The sequence below is a fragment of the Salmo salar genome, chromosome 01 (genome assembly GCF_965601325.2).
Source record: "Salmo salar chromosome 01, fSalSal1, whole genome shotgun sequence".
Lineage (NCBI taxonomy): Eukaryota > Metazoa > Chordata > Actinopteri > Salmoniformes > Salmonidae > Salmo > Salmo salar.
The window spans coordinates 131,016,898-131,041,023 of record NC_138291.1 but is presented as its reverse complement, the minus strand read 5'-3'; the positions used below and the strand labels follow the sequence as shown (position 1 = coordinate 131,041,023).

Here is a 24,126-nt window from a genome sequence, read left to right as displayed (position 1 = left end):
GCAGCGCCCGCAATGTCTCCCTGCTCAAGAAAGCACATATATGTGCCCTTCTGAAGTTTGCCAATGAACATCTGAATGATTCAGAGGACAACTGGGTGAAAGTGTTGTGGTCAGATGAGACCAAAATGGAGCTCTTTGGCAACAACTCAACTCGCCGTGTTTGGAGGAGGAGGAATGCTGCCTATGACCCCAAGAACACCATCCCCACCATCAAACGTGGAGGTGGAAACATTATGCTTTGGGGGTGTTTTTCTGCTAAGGGGAGAGGACAACTTCACCTCATCAAAGGGACGATGAACGGGGCCATGTACCGTCAAATCTTGGGTGAGAACCTCCTTCCCTCAGCCAGGGCATTGAAAATGGGTCATGGATGGGTATTCCAGCATGACAATGACCCAAAACACACGGCCAAGGCAACAAAGGAGTGGCTCAAGAAGAAGCCTAGCCAGAAGTGGCCTAGCCAGTCTCCAGACCTTAATCCCATAGAAAATCTGTGGAGGGAGCTGAAGGTACGAGTTGCCAAACGTCAGCCTCGAAACCTTAATGACTTGGAGAAGATCTGCAAAGAAGAGTGGAAAAAATCCCTCCTGAGATGTGTGCAAACCTGGAGGCCAACGATAAGAACCGTCTGACCTCTGTGATTGCCAACAAGGGTTTTGCCACCAAGTACTAAGTCATGTTTTGCAGAGGGGTCAAATACTTATTTCCCTCATTAAAATGCAAATCATTTTATAACATTTTTTACATGTATTTTTCTGGATTTTTTTGTTGTTATTCTGTCTCTCACTGTTCAAATAAACCTACCATTAAAATTATAGACTGATCATTTCTTTGTAAGTGGGCAAACGTACAAAATCAGCAGGGAATCAAATACTTTTTTCCCTCACTGTATAATTTGCAATAAGAATGACAACAATCAACAAAACTTGAGTTTATAGTCTCATCAGCAGCAATGGTAATGCAGAGATGATGTAGAGCAGTAGCAATTGTCATTCAAATTGTAGAAATGTTTTAAAAACATCCCCACGGAACATATATAAATGTTCTAATGGTATCAGGATTTTTATTTTGTCTTAAAATAAAGAAAATTATCTGTGCCCTATTTGCGTAAATACACAGGGTGTATTTGCATATATTAATACATTAACATCAAGGGGTGGAACAGGGCTGCAACCACCAAAAACTTGCGCTGTCTAGACGGCCTCATTAATTACTGTTGTTATCATGTTCTGTTGCATAATTCAACAAATGTGTCAATAGCAGGATATCCTCATATAAAAAATCAACACGCTTGGCTATAGATTACATCTAACTATAAATACATTGTTCGCGAGATCAGACATATCACTTAAATGTGAGTGTTCATTTTCAGAATTTTCGTTCATTTCAGCGCATCTAATTTGTAAACATTTCAACTGCAGTCAATTATTACTTTTTTCAATTCCACCATGAACACCCATCAAAATAAAGTTATCTTTCTTTTCTTTCTTGTGATGTAAGTGTCGAGACAATTCGCTAAATCCCCCACGAATCTTTAGCATTCTTATAGATGCAATGGAAAGACAATATATTCCATTGAACCCATTTCAGGTCATGACAAACATTTCTGTGTCGCAACATTAACAGGAAAGAACGACAGGCACAAGCAAGAGTTTGAAAGAGTCGCAGGAGTAAAATGAAAGCAATCAATCCAGCGAGATTTGTGACAAGTGGATTTTGCACCCCTCAAACACAGGAAATAGATGGCTGAAATAGACAGATCCTTGGGTGGGCGGGGCATGCATGTTGCTAAGAGCAGAGCCCATTAAATAGATGGGCCAAATTTTTTAATTTTGAGTATTGTTCTAGTCATTCAGTTAGACAGCATCCCCATGTAATGTTCATTGGGTGCTAACATGGCTACCATAGAATGTTAAGCATCATGTAAATGCATAATAATGCTAATTTTAGACATTATATTCCCCATGTTAACGTGGCACTAACATGCCTGCCATGTAATGTTGTAGTGGCATGTAAATGCATCATAATGCAGAAACCTCAACGGCCCAACTGTCTAAATTACAAGCCTTTAATGTAGAGATGATAATACATTTAGATAATGCAGATCCTGATACATGAGTTAAAAGTTGAAGTCCATTTCCATCTAATAATATCAACCAAACACAACAGCATATGAACTTCCTGTCTAACAGAAATGCACATTGGGACACACTCTATTCTATTGGCCAAACTAAAATACTATTCTGTAAATACATTCTAGAGGAATCTGATCTTCAAGTTATAGATTTTCATAGCCTTTATTGTTTACTTTTAGACAAATTGACCCCACACTATATGGCACAGGATAATTGTCTTAAATGTCAAGCCTCAGTTTGTTCAGCAATTTCAGTCCAGAACCTGTCCTTATTTTACAGTGTGTACAGTGAAATAGGTTTGTTAGCTTGTCCACAATGGCAACAATAAGCCAATGATATGGTAGTTTCATAGAACTGCAGAGATACAGTGCAGGCTGTAGTAGGATGACACATTTTAGACACCACACTCACCTAAGCAATGTAGGCAGATGTAACATTTCAAATGTCATATACATAACACTTAAAAATGCTCACTGTCACGGATCCCTCTTGAACTTTCATTGTGCACACCTGGCCCCTATTCCCACTGATTGTATTTGTATGTATGTGCCCTTTGTTCACCATGGTGGTGTTGATTATTGTTACTATGTCCGTTGGTGCGTGTGAGTACATGTGCTGTGTGTTTTGGCTTTCGTGCCATTGTGGATTGCGCAGATGATTACGGGTCTCGTCCAGTGTGTTAATCATTGTGTCCGTGTGTTATTTATTCGAGATACTCCTCGCTCTTTTGTTTTGGGTTTCTACCCTGTGTTGCGTTACGTGTTTGTTTGGTCTTCGTCCCAGTGCCTTTACACGGCACGACGTAATTTGGGCTTAATAAAAACCCTATTACGCATTCCTGCGCCTGTCTCCCGAATCTCTTCATACCAACGTGACACTCACTTCCAACCATATCACCACTTACAAGTTCATAGTGAAGGTGACCTATGTATTAGGTATGAGCAGAGATATTTTCTGTAACATATTTTTATAAACATAGTTAGACTTCCTTTTTGTTCCTTACATATTTGAACGTATTCAACCAACCAATGATCAATTTAATCAGTGCATTAACAAAAGTGATAAGCTGTAGAAATCTAATAATTAGGACGTTTAAAAAATTGCAGTGTTAATATGAATCCAAATTCATAAAAAGGACATCCTCATTGCATGAATTGTTTAGCCTTCGTTGCTCAATAGAGCATTTTACCACTTCCTTGATCTTCTTTGACACTTATGGGTAGAGAATAATACTACATTTTAATCCATCCCATGATGCACAAGGGGCATAGTTCCTAGCATAGTACCTGAATGAGTATACATACACCTTTAGAACACACACATGGAGTAGGGCCGGTTTCCCAAACAAAGATTAAGCCAGGTCCTGGACTAAAAAGCTATTTTGTTGGAGATTATCCATTGAGAAGGACTAGGCTTGATCTGTGTCTGGGAAACAGGACCATAGTGATCAGCTGGATTCAAAAAACATGTTCCCTTCCCTTGCCATCTCTAATCATGCAATATAGCGATGGCTTTACTTAGCCCTCCACCATACTGTTTTCATCCATTCAATCAGGGGCAGAAGGAATACTGTATTTTTATTTACATTATATTACAATGAGATTAGAAGTAAATAACAGGTATAAAACAGTTTAACTTTTAGAGAATGTCTGAAACAGCAGGTCAAAGGGTCACGTGTATTATCAACCAATATTACAGGACTCTTGGAAGAATAGCCTCCATTGTGGGTTAAACGAGATCCAAACAAACAAACAAATGGGGAGATATCACAATAATAGTGTAACTAGTGTCACATTGATCAAGACTATAACTTTGAGGCACAGAGAGGCAACAATTTAACTCTGAACAGCAACTCACACACAGTAGATCTGTGAATCTCAACAACAACAAAAAATGTCCCATTCCCTCCTCAAGACTTTTCAATAATAGGAGTCATGTCAATGTTGGTCCTGACATTTTTTTCGTCACCCTCCTTGTTGCTCACAGGAGAATAAGATGTGTCCTCCTTTGTTGTCATCTATAGATGGAGAGAGTTTAAGGAGGGAGCGAGAGAGTGGAAGGTGAGGAGGGAGGGAGGTTACAGAGTACAATATTAGTGGCAAGACATTGGACAAAAGAGCTTTTCAGGATCATAATCTTTCAGATACAGTATTTGTTGTCCAGTGGCGCCGGAGGAGATGGCTGCATCCTAACAAATTGTGTGGTTTTTTGGTGTTATTTGTAACTTATTTTGTACATAATGTTTCTGTCACCGTCTCTTATGACCCAAAATAGGTTCTGGATATCAGGACAGCGATTACTCACCTCGTACTGGACAAAGATTTTTTCTTTAACAAGTTGGATGCAAAGGATTTACTTCAGACATCCGACAAGGCCCAAATCCCTGTCATTCGCATGAGAAAGACACAGAGATATTGGGGACTTGGGTCGGGATGCCTTGTAAGGATCCGACGGCGGGTGGGTAATCTGCTTCTACCATCAGTCCTATTAGGCAACGTACAATCATTGGATAACAAAATAGATGAACTAACTATGATCATGAATATCCTACCAACGGGACATTAAAAACTGTAGTATCTTGTGTTTCACCGAGTCGTGGCTGAACGATGACATGGATAAAATACAGCTGACAGGTTTTACGCTGCATCGGCAAGATAGAACAGCTGCCTCCGGTAAGACAAGGGGTGGCGGTCTGTTTATATTTCTAAACAACAGCTGGTGCATGAAATCTAATATTATGGAAGTCTCGAGGTTTTGCTCACCTGAGTTAGAGTATATCATGATAAGCTGCAGACCACACTGTTTACCAAGAGAGTTTTCATCTATATTTTTCGTAGGTGTCTATTTACCACCACAAACCGATGCTGGTACTAAGACCGCACTCAATGAGCTGTATAAGGCCATAAGCAAACAGGAAAACACTCATCCAGAGGCGACGCTCCTAGTGGCCGGGGACTTTAATGCAGGGAAACTTAAATCCGTTTTACCAAATTTCTATCAGCATGTGGCCCTGGCCTTCCCTGTGGCTCAGTTTGTAGAGCATGGTGTTTGCAACGCCAGCATGGTGTGCGCAACGCCAGGTTTGTGGGTTCGATTCCCACAAGGGGCAGTACAACAAAAAAAAATGTATAAAATGTATGCATTCACTACTGTAAGTCGCTCTGGATAAGAGCGTCTGATGACTGAAATGTAAATGTTAAATGTGCAACCAGAGGAAAATAACCTCTAGACCACCTTTACTCCACACACAGAGAAGTGTACAAAGCTCTCCCTCACCCTCCATTTGGCAAATCTGACCATAATTCTATCCTGATTCCTGCTTACATGCAAAAACTAAAGCAGGAAGCACCAGTGACTCGGTCAATAAAGGAGTGGTCAGATGACGCAGATGCTAATGTGCAGGACTGCTTTACTAGCACAGACTGGAATATGTTCCGGGATTCTTCCGATGGCGTTGAGTAGTACACCACATCAGTCACTGGTTTCATCAATAAGTGCATCAATGACATCGTCCCCACAGTGACCGTACGTACATACCCCAACCAGAAGCCATGGATTACAGGCAACATCTGCACTGAGTTAAAGGGTAGAGTTGTTGCTTTCAAGGACCGGGACTCTAACCCAGACACTTATAAGAAATCCCGCAATGCCCCCCTGACGAACCATCAAACAGGCAAAGCGTCAATACAGAACTAAGATTGACTCGTACTACACCGGCTCTGATGCTCGTCGGATGTGACAGGGCTTGCAAACTATTACAGACTACAAAGGGAAGCACAGCGCTGCCCAGTGACACGAGCCTACCAGATGAGTTAACCTCTCTAGGGTAGGTGGCACCAAATCGTCCCACCTACGTAACAGCCAGTGTAATCCCGTGGCGCGTTATTCAAAAACCTCAAAAATGCAAAAACTTCAATTTTTCAAACATATGACTATTTTACACCATTTTAAAGACAAGACTCTCGTTAATCTAACCACACTGTCCGATTTCAAAAAGGCTTTACAACGAAAGCAAAACATTAGATTATGTCAGCAGAGTACCCAGCCAGAAATAATCAGACACCCATTTTTCAAGCTAGCATATAATGTCACATAAACCCAAACCACAGCTAAATGCAGCACTAACCTTTGATGATCTTCATCAGATGACAATCCTAGGACATTATGTTATACAATACATGCATGTTTTGTTCAATCAAGTTCATATTTATATCAAAAACCAGCTTTTTACATTAGCATGTGACTAGCATTCCCACCGAACACTCCCGGTGAATTTACTAAATTACTCACAGTAAACGTTCACAAAAAGCATAACAATTATTTTAAGAATTATAGATACAGAACTCCTCTATGCACTCGATATGTCCGATTTTAAAATAGCTTTTCGGTGAAAGCACATTTTGCAATATTCTCAGTAGATAGCCTGGCATCACAGGGCTAGCTATTTAGACACCCAGCAAATATAGCACTCACCAAAGTCAGATTTACTATAAGAAAAATGTTATTACCTTTGCTGTCTTCGTCAGAATGCACTCCCAGGACTTCTACTTCAATAACAAATATTGGTTTGGTTCAAAATAATCCATAGTTATATCCAAACAGCGGCGTTTTGTTCGTGCGTTCTAGACACTATATGAAAGGGTAAATAAGGGTGACGAGCATGGCGCAATTCGTGACAAAAAAATTCTAAATATTCCATTACCGTACTTCGAAGCATGTCAACCGCTGTTTAAAATCAATTTTTATGCCATTTTTCTCATAAAAAAGCGATAATATTCCGACCGGGAATCTGCGTTTAGGTAAACAGACGAAAGAAAATAAAGCATGGGGTCGACTCGGGCACGCGCCGAAGCCCATAGTACTCTGATCGGCCACTTGCCAAAAGCGATAATGTGTTTCAGCCAGAGGCTGCCTCGATATCGTTCAGCTTTTTCCCGGGCTCTGAGAGCCTATGGGAGCCGTAGGAAGTGTCACGTTAGAGCAAAGATCCTCAGTCTTCAATAAAGAGCCAAGATGAAACACAACTTCTCAGACAGGCCACTTCCTGCATGGAATCTTCTCAGGTTTTGGCCTGCCATTTGAGTTCTGTTATACTCACAGACACCATTCAAACAGTTTTAGAAACTTTAGGGTGTTTTCTATCCAAAGCCAATAATTATATGCATATTCTAGTTACTGGGCAGGAGTAGTAACCAGATTAAATCGGGTACGTTTTTAATCTGGCCGTGTCAATACTGCCCCCTAGCCCTAACAGGTTAAATTACTTCTATGCTCGCTTTGAGGCTAGCAACACTGATGCATGCATGAGAGCATCAGCTGTTCCGGACGACTGTGTGATTACACTCTCCATAGCTGATGTGAGTAACACCTTAATAAAAAATAGGTCAACATTCACAAGGCCACAGGGCCAGACGGATTACCAGGACGTGTACTCCGAGCTTGCGCTGGCCAACTGGCAAGTGTCTTCACTGACATTTTCAACCCTGACTGAGTCTGTAATACCAACATGTTTCAAGCAGACCACCGTAGTCCCTGTGCCCAAGAACACCAAGGTAACCTGCCTCAATGACTACCGACACGTAGCAATCACATCTGCAGCCATGAAGTGCTTTGAAAGGCTGGTCATAGCTCACATCAACACCATTATCCCAGAAACCCTAGACCCACTTCAATTTGCCTACCGCCCCAACAGATCCACAGATGATGCAATCTCTATTGCACTCCACACTGCTCTTTCCCACTTGGACAAAAGGAACACCTAGGTGAGAATGCTATTCATTGACTACAGCTCATTATTCAACAACATAGTGCCCTCAAAGCTCATCACAAAGCTAAGGACCCTGGGACTAAACACCTCCCTCTGCAACTGGATCCTGGACTTCCTGACAGGCTGCTCTCATTTGGTAAGGGTAGGTAACAATACATCCACCATGTTGATCCTCAACAAGGGGGCCATTCAGGGGTGCGTGCTCAGTCCCCTCCTTAACTCCCTGTTCACCCATGACTGCATGGCCAGGCACGACTCCAACACCATCATTAAGTTCGCCGACGTCACAACAGTGGTAGGCCTGATCAAAAACAACGACGAGACAGCCTATAGGGAGGAAGTCAGAGACCTGGCCGGGTGGTGCCAGAATAACAAGACAAGACACTCGTTAATCTAACCACACTGTCCGATTTCAAAAAGGCTTTACAACAAAAGCAAAACATTAGATTATGTCAGCAGAGTACCCAGCCAGAAATAATCAGACACCCATTTTTCAAGCTAGCATATAATGTCACAAAAACCCAAACCACAGCTAAATGCAGCACTAACCTTTGATGATCTTCATCAGATGACAACCCTAGGACATTATGTTATACAATACATGCATGTTTTGTTCAATCAAGTTCATATTTATATCAAAAAACAGCTTTTTACATTAGCATTTGACGTTCAGAACTAGCAAACTTCCGGGGAATTTACTAACAATTTACTAAATTACTCACGATAAACGTTCACAAAAAGCATAACAATTATTTTAAGAATTATAGATACAGAACTCCTCTATGCACTCGATATGTCCGATTTTAAAATAGCTTTTTGGTGAAAGCACATTTTGCAATATTCTAAGTACATAGCCCAGCCATCACGGGCTAGCTATTTAGACACCCAGCAAGTTTAGCCTTCACCAAAATCAGATTTACTATTACAAAAGTTTGATTACCTTTGTTGTCTTCGTCAGAATGCACTCCCAGGACTGCTACTTCAATAACAAATGTTGGTTTGGTCCAAAATAATCCATCGTTATATCCAAATAGCGGCGTTTTGTTCGTGCGTTCTAGACACTATCCGAAATGGTAAATCAGGGTCGCGAGCATGGCGCAATTCGTGACCAAAAAATAATATTCCATTACCGTACTTCGAAGCATGTCAACCGCTGTTTAAAATCCATTTTTATGCTATTTTTCTCGTAAAAAAGCGATAATATTCCGACCGGGAATCTCCGTTTAGGTAAACAGAGGAAAGAAAACAAAGCTTTCGGTCGACGCGGGCACGAGCCTGAGTCTCACAGTACTGTAACCAGCCACTACCCAAACGCGCTACTTTTTTTCAGCCAGAGCCTGCAAAGCCACGATTCAGCTTTTTGCCGCCTTCTGAGAGCCTATGGCAGCCGTAGGAAGTGTCACGTAACAGCAGAGATCCTTTGTAATGGATAGAGATGGCAAAGAAGGCCAAGAAATGGTCAGACAGGGTACTTCCTGTACAGAATCTTCTCAGGTTTTGACCTGCCATTTGAGTTCTGTTATACTCACAGACACCATTCAAACAGTTTTAGAAACTTTGGAGTGTTTTATATCCAAAGCCAATAATTATATGCATATTCTAGTTACTGGGCAGGAGTAGTAACCAGATTAAATCGGGTACGTTTTTTATCCAGCCGTGTCAATACTGCCCCCTAGCCCTAACAGGTTAATGATGTGTTATTTACCTCGTCAGTCTCATTCCAAACGTCGTAAATTGTCGGTTATCTGCACGAACCCAGTCTTCACTATGAGTCATCCATACATCAATTGTCTTAAAATCATTTATTTACTAATCTAAGTAATTCACAGAAATGCATAACAAACAGATATGGTTACAAGGAAATGATAGGAGAATGTGCCCTAGTGGGCTAAAACGGCATGGCGGCTTGTTATACAAAGAAAGAGGGTTGGGCTTGAATGAAAGAGCGGGAAGACTGAGGAACCAGAAAACAGCTATGCCGTCGTAAATACAGTATCGTATGCATTCTAAATTACCGGCCATTTGGAAAAGGAAAATGCAATAAATATTTACTCTGAGCTGCGCTTCGGTAGGTTGGTCGTAGATGCTGCCGGTTTTGGCCAACAGAGATCTTCCTGTCCTCGGAAGAATGTCACTGGTGGTTAAATGGATACATTGTAGTAACTTCGTTGTGTGTTAGACTGGATACGTCGTCTGTCCTTCCTAGCTCACGTCTACAGCGGCCGCTGCTAACTCAACGGCAAGGAAGTATCACTTCTGTAGTGAATAAGGGTTCAAAGTTCATACCATTCGCAACCAAAGCTCACGCTGAGGTTGGCTTAGTTCTGTACTTGACATGTGAGTCCTTTTAACGCAGAGGCTGCAGACCTCACGTACCCGGAACAGGCTGGTTACATTTTGTCACTGGCTTATATAGTGGCGAGGGTGTGTTTCATCGTTTATAACCCCTGTCTCTTCACAGGGGCAAGCCACTGATTGGTCAGTGCTCTTTCCTTATGAAAACCCAATTCTCTCATTTGGAAGCTAAAATTACATTTAATCTCCTAACAAACAGTTTCAATATCAAACATTTAAATTGCACAACAATTCCATGTGAATCTGATAACTAGAATGTGTAGACTTTCCCAGGTACAGTTTATGTCGTCCTGTCATCAGTCATAATGTCTCAGATGACAACCGAACTGACATCCATACTCATTAAGTACCTGGTATATTTCCAACTGGTTCTATTACCGAAATATGGTTCCTTTCCCCCCACTTGTTTGATGTTCCCAGACTCTCTATATTTAACAAAGGCTATTCAAAAGTCCTTCAGCAGGGTCAGAGAGAGAGAGGGGAAGGGAGAAAGGTATTTATGGGGGGGTCATAAACCTTACCCACAGGCCAACGTCATGACAACACCAAGACAGTCGTGAAGAGGGCACGACTAAGCCTATTCCCCCTCAGGAAACTAAAAAGATTTGGCATGGTTCCTGAGATCCTCAAAAGGTTCTACAGCTGCAACATCGAGAGCATCATGCCTGGTTGCATCACCGCCTGGTATGGCAACTGCTCGGCCTCCGACCGCAAGTCACTACAGAGGGTAATGCATACGGCCCAGTACATCACTGGGGCCAAGCTTCCTGCCATCCAGGACCTCTATACCAGGTGGTGTCAGAGGAATGCCCTAAAAATGGTCAAAGACTACTCATAGACTGTTCGCACGGCAAGCGTTGCCGGAGCCCCAAGTCTAGCTCCACAAGGCTTCTTAACAGCTTCTACCACCAAGCCATAAGACTCCTGAACAGCTAATCAAATGGCTACCCAAACTATTTGCATTGTCCCCCCCCCTATTACGCTGCTGCTACCCTCTGTTTATTATCTATGCATAGTCACTTTAATTCTACCTACATGTACATATTACCTCAATTACCTCGACTAACCTGTGCCCCCGCACATTGACTCTGTACCGGTACACCCTGTATATAGCCTTACTACTGTTATTTTACTGCTGCTCTTTAATTTTTAATTTATTTAACATTTTTACTTATCTATTTTTTTACTTAACACTTATTTTTCTTAAAACTGCATTGTTGGTTAAGGGCTTGTAAGGTTGTATTCGGGGCATGTGTACAAATGCAGTTTTATTTTATTTTATTTGACCTATGTTAAGCTGTACAAAGGTCTGGTTTTCTGGATACAGATTAGGTTTAGTATTGGACTAAAAAACATGGTCAATGGAGAATCTCCACTGAAATAGCTTCTTAGTCTAGGACTAAACTTAATCTGTGTCCGGCACAGGAAGCTGCTGAGGAGAGAACGGCTCATAATAATGGCTGGAACGGAGCAAATGGAATAGCATCAAACACCTGGAAACCCCGTGTTTGATGTATTTGATACCATTCTACTGATTCTGCTCCAGTCATTACAACGATTCTCCCCAGATAAGGTACCACCAACTTCCTGTGGTGTCCGGGAAACTTCCTCAAAAGAGTTTAGCTTTCAAGATTATCATAAATCAGATTGTTAACATATCAACGTATGTTATTCAAAATAGTGTATAATTGTTATCAGTGACAATGTACAGTAAATACTGTTCACTCGCTCAAACATAAGAGAGGATTATGAGAAAAATATCATGCTAATTATACATGTAGGAAGGCAATGACATAAAGAATCAAGAATAAATAATACATGTTAATGATAAAGGGAAGAATTATGAAGGATTATTAGGATTTACAGGAGCTGAATAGAGAGCTTCGCCAAAAACAATATGTTTACATTTATTCTGAACAGAAGCATAATGGAAGCACATGCATACAGTGTACTCTTACAATGGTTTAAGATGCATTGGTTAAGACATTTACTGAATCATGGTGGCATCATAGTTAAGAAAATTAATAGTTACACAAACATGTTAGTAATTTTAGCATTGTGTTAATGGGGGTCTTAAGACAACTGGAACTGGAAAACAAAAAGTAGGTCAAATCATAACTTCAGTGATCTTCAGGTCAGAATGTCAGAGCTTTAGAAAGATGCCAGAGTTTCTGACTTGTAATTCCGAGTTGGATGACGGTTCAAAACGATTGAGGTGCTCTATGCAACACCCTTAAACAATTCCCTTAAGTAAGGGGAAGTTATTACTTAAGGGAAACACTTAATAGGTTTTATCCAACCGAGTCCAGGACTTATTCTTGACGATGTGACTTGACCAGGAAAAACTCTGGGCCCTAACTATAGTATATTGATTAGAGGACGTTGTTCTGCTTCTACCTTACTGTACATCTCCCTCGGCTAAGCCCTCAACACTCCCATAGACACACAGGTCAGTGGTACCTGCAGTTTGCGTACACAGACGATGAGGCAGATAAACACCAGCAGCAGCAAGACCCCCAGACCAACAATGATGAGAGGGAAGTTCGTCACCAACGTCACCATCAGCAACAGCTTTTGGAGCTTCGCAGCCGACGTGTCGTCTATCACCACCGTCTGAAGAAGGGGGTAAAGAAGGTGCATAATATATCAGTACAGACAGATTAGACACTGTAAACTCACTGACAATGTACAGTCATGGCCAAAAGTTTTGAGAATGACACAAATATACATTTTCACAAAGTCTGCTGCCTCAGTTTGTATGATGGCAATTTGCATATACTCCAGAATGTCATGAAGAGTGATCAGATGAATTGCAATCAATTGCAAAGTCCCTCTTTGCCATGCAAATAAACTGAATCCCCCAAAAATATTTCCACTGCATTTCAGCCCTGCCACAAAAGGACCAGCTGACATCATGTCAGTGATTCTCTCGTTAACACAGGTGTGAGTGTTGACGAGGACAAGGCTTGAGATCACTCTGTCATGCTGATTGAGTTTGAATAACAGACTGGAAGCTTCAAAAGGAGGGTGGTGGTTGGAATCAATGTCCTTCCTCTGTCAACCATGGTTACTTGCAAGGAAACACGTGCCGTCATCATTCCTTCACAGGCAAGGAATTGCTGCCAGAAAGATTGCACCTAAATTAACCATTTATCGGATCATCAAGAACTTCAAGGAGAGCGGTTAAATTGTTGTGAAGAGGCTTCAGGGCGCCCAAGAAAGTCCAGAATGCACCAGGACCATCTCCTAAAGTTGATTCAGCTGTGGGATCGGGGCACCACCAGTACAGAGCTTGCTCAGGAATGGCAGCAGGCAGGTGTGAGTGCATCTGCACGCACAGTGAGGCGAAGACTTTTGGAGGATGGCCTGGTGTCAAGAAGGGCAGCAAAGAAGCCACTTCTCTCCAGGAAAAACATCAGGGACAGACTGATATTCTGCAAAAGGTACAGGGATTGGACTGCTGAGGACTGGGGTAAAGTCATTTTCTCTGATGAATCCCCTTTCCGATTGTTTGGGGCATCCGAAAAAAAGCTTGTCCGAAGAAGACAAGGTGAGCGCTACCATCAGTCCTGTGTCATGCCAACAGTAAAGCATCCTGAGACCATTCATGTGTGGTGTTATTTCTCAGCCAAGGCAGTGGGCTCACTCACAATTTTGCCTAAGAACACAGCCATGAATAAAGAATGGTACCAACACATCCTCCGAGAGCAACTTCTCCCAACCATTCAGGAACAGTTTGGTGACAAACAATGTCTTTTCCAGCATGATGGCGCACCTTGCCATAAGGGAAAAGTGATAACTAAGTGCTTCGGGGAACAAAACATCGATATTTTTGGTCCATGGCCATGAAACTCCCCAGACCTTAATCCCATTGAGAACTTGTGGTCAATCCTCAAGAGGCGGGTGGACAAACAAAAATCCACCAATTCTGACAAATCAAGCATTGATTATGCATGAATGGTCTGCTGTCAGCCAGGATGTGGCCCAGAAGTTAATTGATAGCATGCCAGGGCGGATTGCAGAGGTCTTGAAAAAGAAGGGTCAACACTGCAAATATTGACTCTTTGCATCAACTGCATGTAATTGTCAATAAAAGCCTTTGACACTTATGAAATGCTTGTAATTATACTTCAGTATTCCATAGTAACATCTGACAGAAATATCTAAAGACACTGAGGCAGCAGACTTTGTGAAAATTAATATTTGTGTCATTCTCAAAACTTTTGGCCACGGCTGTACTATCTGGGGGTGTCACTCACAGCACAATGCTCTGTAAAGGGATACAGTACAATCGAAAAGGACAAAGTTGTCATTGCAAATTTGCAATCAATGCTCAGATAAAACATTATTTTCTGAAATTAAATGTTATATTCTCCCAAAGTTGTATGTTTTTGTGTAGTTGATGTGATCTTCTTACCTCATTGATAAACATGACAGGGAAGATAGTCTCATTCAGGGATTTGGTTTTCCTGTGAAGGAGAAGAGATTGTAAGGAAATCATTCAACAAAGAAAGGAAATAATATAGAAATAATAAAGAGTATATCGCTAGTTGAACTTGGTGGTTGTGAGATGGAAATCATTAAACAATGGAAGGAAATCATATAGAAACAAAGTTAATAAAAGCCTTTAGCTATTTGAACTTGGTTGTGGTTGTGGATTTGTGATATCTCACGGGAAGCCAGAGATTCTGTTGATGAGGATGTTGATCTGAGCCTTCTTACTGGCACGGATAGGAACACCAGTGGTCTGGAAGTGTAGAATAACACATACACACTTTTGATGAGCCAAGTGAACTGCAGGTATAACGCTCAATGTACTAGATACATGATTTATGTCTAGGTTAAACATGAATAAATATAGGCTGGTAGTTTAGGAACAGTATTTAATATTTTACAGTTGGTGTAATTCTCTATTCCACAAATGTAACACTAGGTGGTGCAACAATGCATTTTAAAGTAGATGATCTATTCTACTCTAGGGCAGACCCCCAGAGAAGTGAACACTAGAGGGTAGTGTACCGGGTTCAGGTCCAGGTAAGTCTGGTGGTGCTCTCTCACAGGACTCAGTCCTTCAATGGCGTTAGTGTACTTCTCTTCGCCCAGGTAGAAATGAGGGAAGGACACAACCACTGGAGCACCTGGAGAGCAGTGGTGGTCAGTGCAGTTTCAGTGTCACATTTTTGTCATGAGCATGGCCTTATTTCTATTACAGCATATTGGATGACTGTCATTCATATTCCATTCACCCAGTTAAAATGGTGATTGCCTACGGAGCTGTGAAGGGAACGGCACCTCCATACCTTCAGGCTCTGATCAGGCCCTACACCCAAACAAGGGCACTGCGTTCATCCACCTCTGGCCTGCTGGCCCCCCTACCTCTGAGGAAGCACAGTTCCCGCTCAGCCCAGTCAAAACTGTTCGCTGCTCTGGCACCCCAATGGTGGAACAAGCTCCCTCACGACGCCAGGACAGCGGAGTCAATCACCACCTTCCGGAGACACCTGAAACCCCACCTCTTTAAGGAATACCTAGGATAGGATAAAGTAATCCTTCTAACCCCCCCCCCCTTAAAAGATTTAGATGCACTATTGTAAAGTGGTTGTTCCACTGGATATCATAAGGTGAATGCACCAATTTGTAAGTCACTCTGGATAAGAGCGTCTGCTAAATGACTTAAATGTAAATATGTAAATGTAAAAGAAACAGCGATAGGTTTAGGCTACTACATGATACTCAAATTTTCCCTATACCCATCATGAGGTTGCTACAACCTAGCCTATGAATGAAAGTTTACAACGTAAGTGCACACAGGTCAAGAGACAAATTTGATGTGTCAGACAGTGACACATGGACAGACAGTGATATTCAATACCGCCTTACACACTATTGCCTGTATCTAGATGATAGTGGGTGTAATCATTAGTCCAACAGTTGCAAACAATAGATTCTATTGGACAAATGCAGGTACGTTTATCGTCGTTTTGTTCTGTTTGCTTCTGTTTAAGAAATATTTTCAACAGAATCGGCAGAATGAATACATATGTGACCAGGCGAAAAAACCTTTCCAAGCCAAACCGCTACACAGCCTACATCGTTGTCACCATTTTAGCTAAAATAATGTCATAGCTAATAGAACTAACGTGTTAGTAAACCTGCTACAATCATGCAGTAACATTACAGTGTACAGTCAGTAAGCAGTTACACCGGCGTGCCCCAGTGGCAATACATTTGTAAAACCAAAAGCTTACCTAAACTTAGAAGAGTTCCAGTGTTGTGTTGGATAGTCATAGCCAGCTAGCTAACATAGCAACCCTGCAGGGTGTTTCAGTAGGCTTAACTAGCTAGCTGCATTTGCTAGCTAAGTAAGTGAAACCGAAAAATCTCTCTCTCTCTCTATTTCTCTCCTGTTTCTCCTTCATTTAGGAACAAATGAATTTGTTCAAAACTGTTCAACTATTTTCTACTACTCACGACATCTTATGCACTGCAGTGCTAGCTAGCTGTAGCTTATGCTTTCAGCACTACATTAATTATTCTTTGATCATGTCAGTTCATGCTGCAAGAGCTCTGATATGTTGGAGGACGTCCTCCGGAAGTTGTCATAATTACTGTGTAAGTCTATGGAAGGAGGTGAGAACCATGAGCTTCCTAGGTTTTGTATTTAAAGTCAATGTACTCAAAGGAGGACGGAAGCTAGCTGTCCTCCGGCTACACCATGGTGCTACCCTACAGAGTGCTATTGAGGCTACTGTAGACCTTCTTTGCAAAATAGTGTGTTTTAATAAATTATTTGGTGACATGTGACTATAATTGGTATAGTTTATCTAAAAAAGAAAACTTTTTAAATGTTTTAAAATAAAAAAAAGTATGAACTTCACTGAGGAGGATGGTCCTCCCCTTCCTCCTCTGAAACTCTGATGACGAGAAAAAAGAGAGGCTGTTCAAGCTCAGTGAGGAAGTAATGAAATGCGATTGGATCCTCTTGTTTGCAATATATTAGCGGAAAATGTCAAATGTGAATGGGCAGCAAAAGAAACAAACCCTTGAGATGCAGCTAATACTAGATCAACACACAGATGGCTCATGAGTCACAAGACCAATAAAACCACATCCACAATACTGTTGTGATAGGATCTGTCCCTTTCCCTTCTGAGCACGGCTAGTCATTCTATAGGTTCTATAGTTGCCATGGTGCCAAGTGGCAGCCTAGGCAGAGAACTCATGTAAATTCTGTACATATTTAATCATTTTCATGCAAACTTTTTATTTCTCATTAGCTAAAGGAGTGCAGATCTAGTCTTGATATCATGAATTGGATTCCTGCCCATAAATGTATGAAAACCAGTGTTGTCAACAAGCTAGCTAATGCTTGTTAGCCAGTGTGTGATTTGATTAGAATTCCACCTACTGATGTTGGGTTGTTTTTCGCCAATGGTGATCCAAGACGAGGATATGCATGCAGAGTTGGCATTGGGACAGCTTTTTCATTGCTCAGGAGGATACTTCTGAAGTAAGGAGTGGGCTGTATTCTGTGGGGAGCTCAAACTTCATCATAGAGTCCCAATAAAGGATCTGCAGACGTCGGATACACCCTGATGACATCGAGCTGCCTGCCTACCTGCTTGCCCTTGCACGTGCTGACCTGACCAACACCTCTGACCACCGCCTCCGCTGACCATCTAGCTATGAGCTTCCGGATCTTCTCATGACCACAGCTGCCCATCTGGAGGCTTCAAGAAGCACTCAGACTTGATCAACCCTAAGCCGCTGCAAAGAGTAGTGTATACGGCCCAGTACATCACTGGGACCAAGCTTCCTGCCATCCAGGACCTATAAACGAGGCGGTGTCAGAGGAAGGCCCCAAAAATTGTCAAAGACTCCAGCCACTCCAGACTGTTCTTTCTGCTAAGTCTAGATCCAAAAGGCTCCTTAACAGCTTCTACCCCCAAGCTATAAGAATGCTGAACAATTATTCAAATGGCTAACTGGACTATTTGCATTGACATCCCCCCTTTTTTTTCTACGCTGCTGCAACTCGCTGCTTATTATCTATGCTGAGTCACTTTACCCCTACCTACAGTACATGTACTTATTACCTCAGTTACCTTGACTAACTTCTACCCCCACACGTTGATTCGGTACCGGTGCCCCCTGTATATAGCCTCTGTCACATCCTGACCAGTAAAAGGGGTTGTTTGTTATTGTAGTTTGGTCAGGGCGTGGCAGGGGGTGTTTGTTTAGTGTGTTTCGGGGTTTGTTGGGCAATGTTCTATGTTAGTCTATTTCTATGGCTGTGTCTAGTTAGTCTACTTCTATGCTTAGTTTATTGGTTTGACCTTCAATTGGAGGCAGCTGTTTCTCGTTGCCTCTAATTGAAGGTCCTATTTTATAGGGGTGTTTTGTCCATGGGATTTGTGGGTAGTTGTTCCAAGTTTAGCTGTGTGCCTCATAGGACTGTTTTCTCGTCGTTGTTATGATTAAGTGTTTATTTTGGTTTTCTTCATAATAAAGAAGATGAGTATTCACATTCCCGCTGAGCCTTGGTCCCATCCTTACGACGAACGTGACAGCCTCATTATTGTTATTTTATTGTTACTTTAACCATTTCGGATAGTGTCTAGAACGCACGAACAAAACGCCGCTATTTGGATATAACGATGGATTATTTGGGACCAAACCAACATTTGTTATTCAAGTAGAAGTCCTGGGAGTGCATTCTGACGAAGAACACCAAAGGTAATAACATTTTTGTTATAGTAAATCTGATTTTGGTGAAGGCTAAACTTGCTGGGTGTCTAAATAGCTAGCCCGTGATGGCTGGGCTATGTACATAGAATATTGCAAAATGTGCTTTCACCAAAAATCTATTTTAAAATCGGACATATCGAGTGCATAGAGGAGTTCTGTATCTATAATTCTTAAAATAATTGTTATGCTTTTTGTGAACGTTTATCGTGAGTAATTTAGTAAATTGTTAGTGAATTCGCCGGAAGTTTGCGGGGGGTATGCTAGTTCTTTACGTCACATGCTAATGTAAAAAGCTGGTTTTTGATATAAATATGAACTTTATTGAACAAAACATGCATGTATTGTATAACATAATGTCCTAGGTGTGTCATCTGATGAAGATCATCAAAGGTTAGTGCTGCATTTAGCTGTCTTCTGGGTTTTTGTGACATTATATGCTAGCTTGAAAAATGGGTGTTTGATTATTTCTGGCTGGGTACTCTGCTGACATAATCTAATGTTTTGCTTTCGTTGTAAAGCCTTTTTGAAATCGGACAGTGTGGTTAGATTAACGAGAGTCTTGTCTTTAAATAGCTGTAAAATAGTCATATGTTTGAGAAATTGAAGTAATAGCATTTCTAAGGTATTTGAAAATCGCGCCACAGGATTCAACTGGCTGTTACGTAGGTGGGACGATTTGGTGCCACCTAGCCCAGAGAGGTTAATCACACCGTGAGCTATGGTTCTTTGAGCACTTCCTATTGCTTCCACTAGATGTCCCCAGTCTTCACAAATTGGTTTGAGCCTTCTACTGTTAAAACTGAATGAATGAGACGCTGTGGAACGTGGTCACACGGAGAGGGCCATCACCATTATGACGCCGGCGCCCCTGGTTACCCTCCCCTTTCGAAACGTTTTGAAACACAATGCAATCGTCCCCCTCGAATCTTATTGGCTCTCTTCTTGAAAAACGCCCTGAAGATATATGTTATACAACGTTTGACATGTTTGAACGAACCTAAATGGGAAAAAAATGCATTTTCTCGAAATGGCTGTCCCGTGGCCGACGGAAGTTTTGGAGCAGCCTTCAGACGCGCTAACAAGAACAAGCTCTTGGAACATAAAGGAGTAATTTTTTCGAACGAAAATACATTTGTTGTGGACCTGGGATTCCTGGAAGTGCTTTCTGATGAAGACAACCAAAGGTAAGGGATTATTGACAATAGTATACAAGACTAGATGTGATATGCGATTGTTCCAAGATAGCTAGCCTATTGCTATTGCTAGCCTATTGTTCTGAGTATCGCATCCCCTTTTATCGCAAAGTGTGATTACCCAGTAAAGTTATTTTTAAATCTGGCATTACAGGTGCTTTCAAGAGATATTCATCTATAAATCTTAGAATGACAATATTACATTTTAAAAATGTTTTCGAATAGTAATTTAGTAAATTGTAGCTCTGTTTCATTGGATGCGTTTGAGGGAAAATAGTTAGTCAACGTTACGCACCGATGTAAAATGCTGTTTTTATATATAAATATGAACTTTATCGAACAAAAGAATGCATGTATTGTGTAACATGATGTCCTAGGTGTGTCATCTGATGAAGATTGTCAAAGGTTAGTGCTGCATTTAGCTGTTTTTTGGTTATTTGTGATGCATGTGGTTGGTCGGAAAATGGCTATGTGGCTACTTTTACGATATACTCCTCTAACATGATCTAATGTTTTGCTTTTGCTGTAAAGCCTTTTTGAAATCTGACAACGTGGTTCGATTCAGGAGAGGTGTATTTATAAAACGATATAATTTGAGAAAAAAAATTGAAAAAAAAAAATTATTACATTTTGTTTTGCTAATGGCGATATGATTTTTCGCTCACTCTGAACTATGCCATGCTTAAGGCAAAATACTACTTGAATGATTTTACAGACCACCTGGTCCTTATACTATGTTTTTGCCAGAATTTGCTGAATTCTTATCAAGCCTTGTAATCCTATATGACCAAATAGTAATTATAGGTGATTTTAATCTACATGTCGACAATAACAGTGATGCCCTGGAATAGTGTTTTCCTCTCTTATAGAGTATTTTGTCTTTGCTCAGAATGTATTGTGCCCACCCGCTGCCATTGCCATACGCTAGATCTAGCCCTATCCTATGGTATTGATATCTTAAATGTACCAGTTTCTCCTCAAAATCCTGTACTCTCAGACCATGTACTTAGAACTTTTGAAATTCAATTGATAGTCCGCCCTAGAACTGGACCTGGATTTTATTTTAGCCGCCTTATAAATTCATCCCAGAAATGATAGATTCTAGCATTAATACCACAATAGCATTCCTCCAAGCTTGAAGTATGCTGGCTGGCATGGCAAGACAGACAGCATCACTGATTACAAGCAAGCCCTAGGATCTGCGCATGCATCCTACTCCTAAATTAATAGATGAAAAACAAAGATTATATTTCTCTTCAGCACTGTAGCCAGTCTCAAATAGAAGCAGGCCCCAGCCTGCCTGAGCATTTTCTAACCTAGATTTTATGATTTTTTTAAATGAGAAAATTACTACAATTAGAGCTAAAATCTCAATGAAGTCATCTGATATGCCACAAACCCTACAGGAGTATGAGGAGATCACAGCTATTTTGGATTGTTTAACACCCCTGACTTGGTTGAACTTATTATGCACTCCAAGTCTTCCACCTGCCAAATTGACCCTATACCCACAAAGCTAGTCAAAGAACACATCTTTCCAAATGGGGATAGTCCCTGAATCTCTTAAATAGGCTGTAATTAGACCTCTTAAAAAACAATATTATAGGCCTAAAAACGAAAAAACAATGGGCCAATCTCAAATCTCTGTTTCCTTTCATAGATACTAGAGAAAGCCGGAGCCCAGCTGATGACATATTTTTTTCATTCACACAGTACCTTTGAAACATACCATTCTGGTTGTAGACCATTTCACAGGACTGAGTCTGCACTTGTCAAGGTAGTAAATTACCTACTACTGTCGTTGACCTTGGTCACGTCTCTATTCTTGTTCTTTTAGATTTAAGCGCTGCCTTCGATACGATTGATCATGCTATTCTCACTAAGAGGCTAGAAGACTTGGTTGGTCTATGAGAACAGGTTCCCAATTGGTTCAAATCATACGTTTCTGAGCAGTATCAATTTGTTCAGATGCGCAATCATTAATCTGAAGGTTCCAAGGTTGAATGTGGCGTTCCCCAAGGTTCTGTGCTTGGAGCCCTTTCATTTTCCTTGAACTTGCTTCCCCTTGGTAATGTCATTCGTAAGCACAACAACATTTCTACGCTGATGATACCCAATTGTATTTATCTTTTAATCTCTGGGCGGGCTTCGTCCCGTATGCGGGACGGACATCCAGCGAAAAATCCTATCGCCATTAGCATAACAATTTTTTTTATATATTTTTTTCAAATATAGGACTATGTTATATCGTTTTATAGATACCTCTCCTGAATCGAACCACGTTGTCCGATTTAAAAAAGGCTTTACAGCAAAAGCAAAACATTAGATTATGTTAGAGGAGTATATCGTAAAAGTAGCCACATAGCCATTTTCCGACCAACCACATGCATCACAAATAACCAAAAAACAGCTAAATGCAGCACTAACCTTTGACAATCTTCATCAGATGACACTCCTAGGACATCATGTTACACAATGCATGCATTCTTTTGTTCGATAAAGTTCATATTTATATATAAAAACAGCATTTTACATCGGCGCGTGACGTTGACTAACTATTTTACCTCAAATGCATCCGGTGAAACAGCGCTACAATTTACTAATTACTATTCGAAAACATTTTTAAAATGTAATATTGTCATTCTAAGATTTATAGATGAATATCTCTTGAAAGGACCTGTAATGCCAGATTTAAAAATAACTTTACTGGGTAATCACACTTTGCGATAAAAGGGCCTGCAACATCCTCCAGCATGACCGGTTTGGCGGTGGGTCAGTCATGGTGTGGGGTGGCATTTCTTTGGGGGGCCGCACAGCCCTCCATGTGCTCGCCAGAGGTAGCCTGACTGCCATTAGGTACCGAGATGAGATCCTCAGACCCCTTGTGAGACCATATGCTGGTGCGGTTGGCCCTGGGTTCCTCCTAATGCAAGACAATGCAAGACCTCATGTGGCTGGAGTGTGTCAGCGGTTCCTGCAAGAGGAGGGCATTGATGCTATCGACTGGCCCGCCCGTTCCCCAGACCTGAATCCAATTGAGCACATCTGGGACATCATGTCTCGCTCCATCCACCAACGCCACGTTGCACCACAGACTGTCCAGGAGTTGGCGGATGCTTTAGTCCAGGTCTGGGAGGAGATCCCTCAGGAGAACATCCGCCACCTCATCAGGAGCATGCCCAGGCGTTGTAGGGGGGTCATACAGGCACGTGGAGGCCACACACACTACTGAGCCTCATTTTGACTTGTTTTAAGGACATTACATCAAAGTTGGATCAGCCTGTAGTGTGGTTTTCCACTTTAATTTTGAGTGTGACTCCAAATCCAGACCTCCATGGGTTGATAAATTGGATTTCCATTGATTATTTTTGTGTGATTTTGTTGTCAGCACATTCAACTATGTAAAGAAAAAAGTATGTAATAAGATTATTTCATTCATTCAGATCTAGGATGTGTATTTTAGTGTTCCCTTTATTTTTTGGAGCAGTGTAGATACTTTTGTGCCCGTTTCCTCCAGCATCTTCATAAGGTCCTTGTTGTTCTGGAATTGATTTGCACTTTTCGCACCAGAGTAGTTCATCTTTAGGAGACAGAACACGTCTCCTTCCTGAGCGGTATGACATCTGCGTGGTCCCATGGTGTTTATATTTGCGTACTATTGTTTGTACATATGAATGTGGTACCTTCAGGCATTTGGAAATTGCTCCCAAGGATGAACCAGACTTGTGTAGGTTTCCAATTTTGTTTCTGAGGTTTTGGCTGATTTCTTTTGATTTTCCCATGATGTCAAGCAAAGAGGCCCTGAGTTTGAAGGTAGGCCTTGAAACTCGGCCACAGGTACACCTCCAATTGACACAAATGATGTCAATTAGCCTATCAGAAGCTTCTAAAGCCATGACATCATTTTCTGGAATTTTCCAAGCTGTTT

The 24,126-nt window shown here is 41.3% G+C and overlaps 1 protein-coding gene across 2 annotated transcripts in view; it reads right to left on the bottom strand.

Annotated features, from left to right (window-relative positions):
- Positions 1-3,699: 3,699 nt before the first annotated feature.
- Positions 3,700-24,126, bottom strand: part of LOC106560709 (lysosome membrane protein 2) — a 63,071-nt gene continuing 42,644 nt past the window's right edge. For both annotated transcript variants that reach the window (XM_014123870.3, XM_014123878.3), the window contains exons 8-12: positions 15,277-15,395; positions 14,931-15,004; positions 14,675-14,726; positions 12,718-12,870; positions 3,700-4,152 (exon numbers count right to left, since the gene is read on the bottom strand). In XM_014123870.3, coding sequence (XP_013979345.1) covers positions 4,045-4,152; positions 12,718-12,870; positions 14,675-14,726; positions 14,931-15,004; positions 15,277-15,395 — 506 coding nt within the window. In that variant the 3' untranslated portion in view covers positions 3,700-4,044. The remainder of the gene's footprint in view (positions 4,153-12,717; positions 12,871-14,674; positions 14,727-14,930; positions 15,005-15,276; positions 15,396-24,126) is intronic.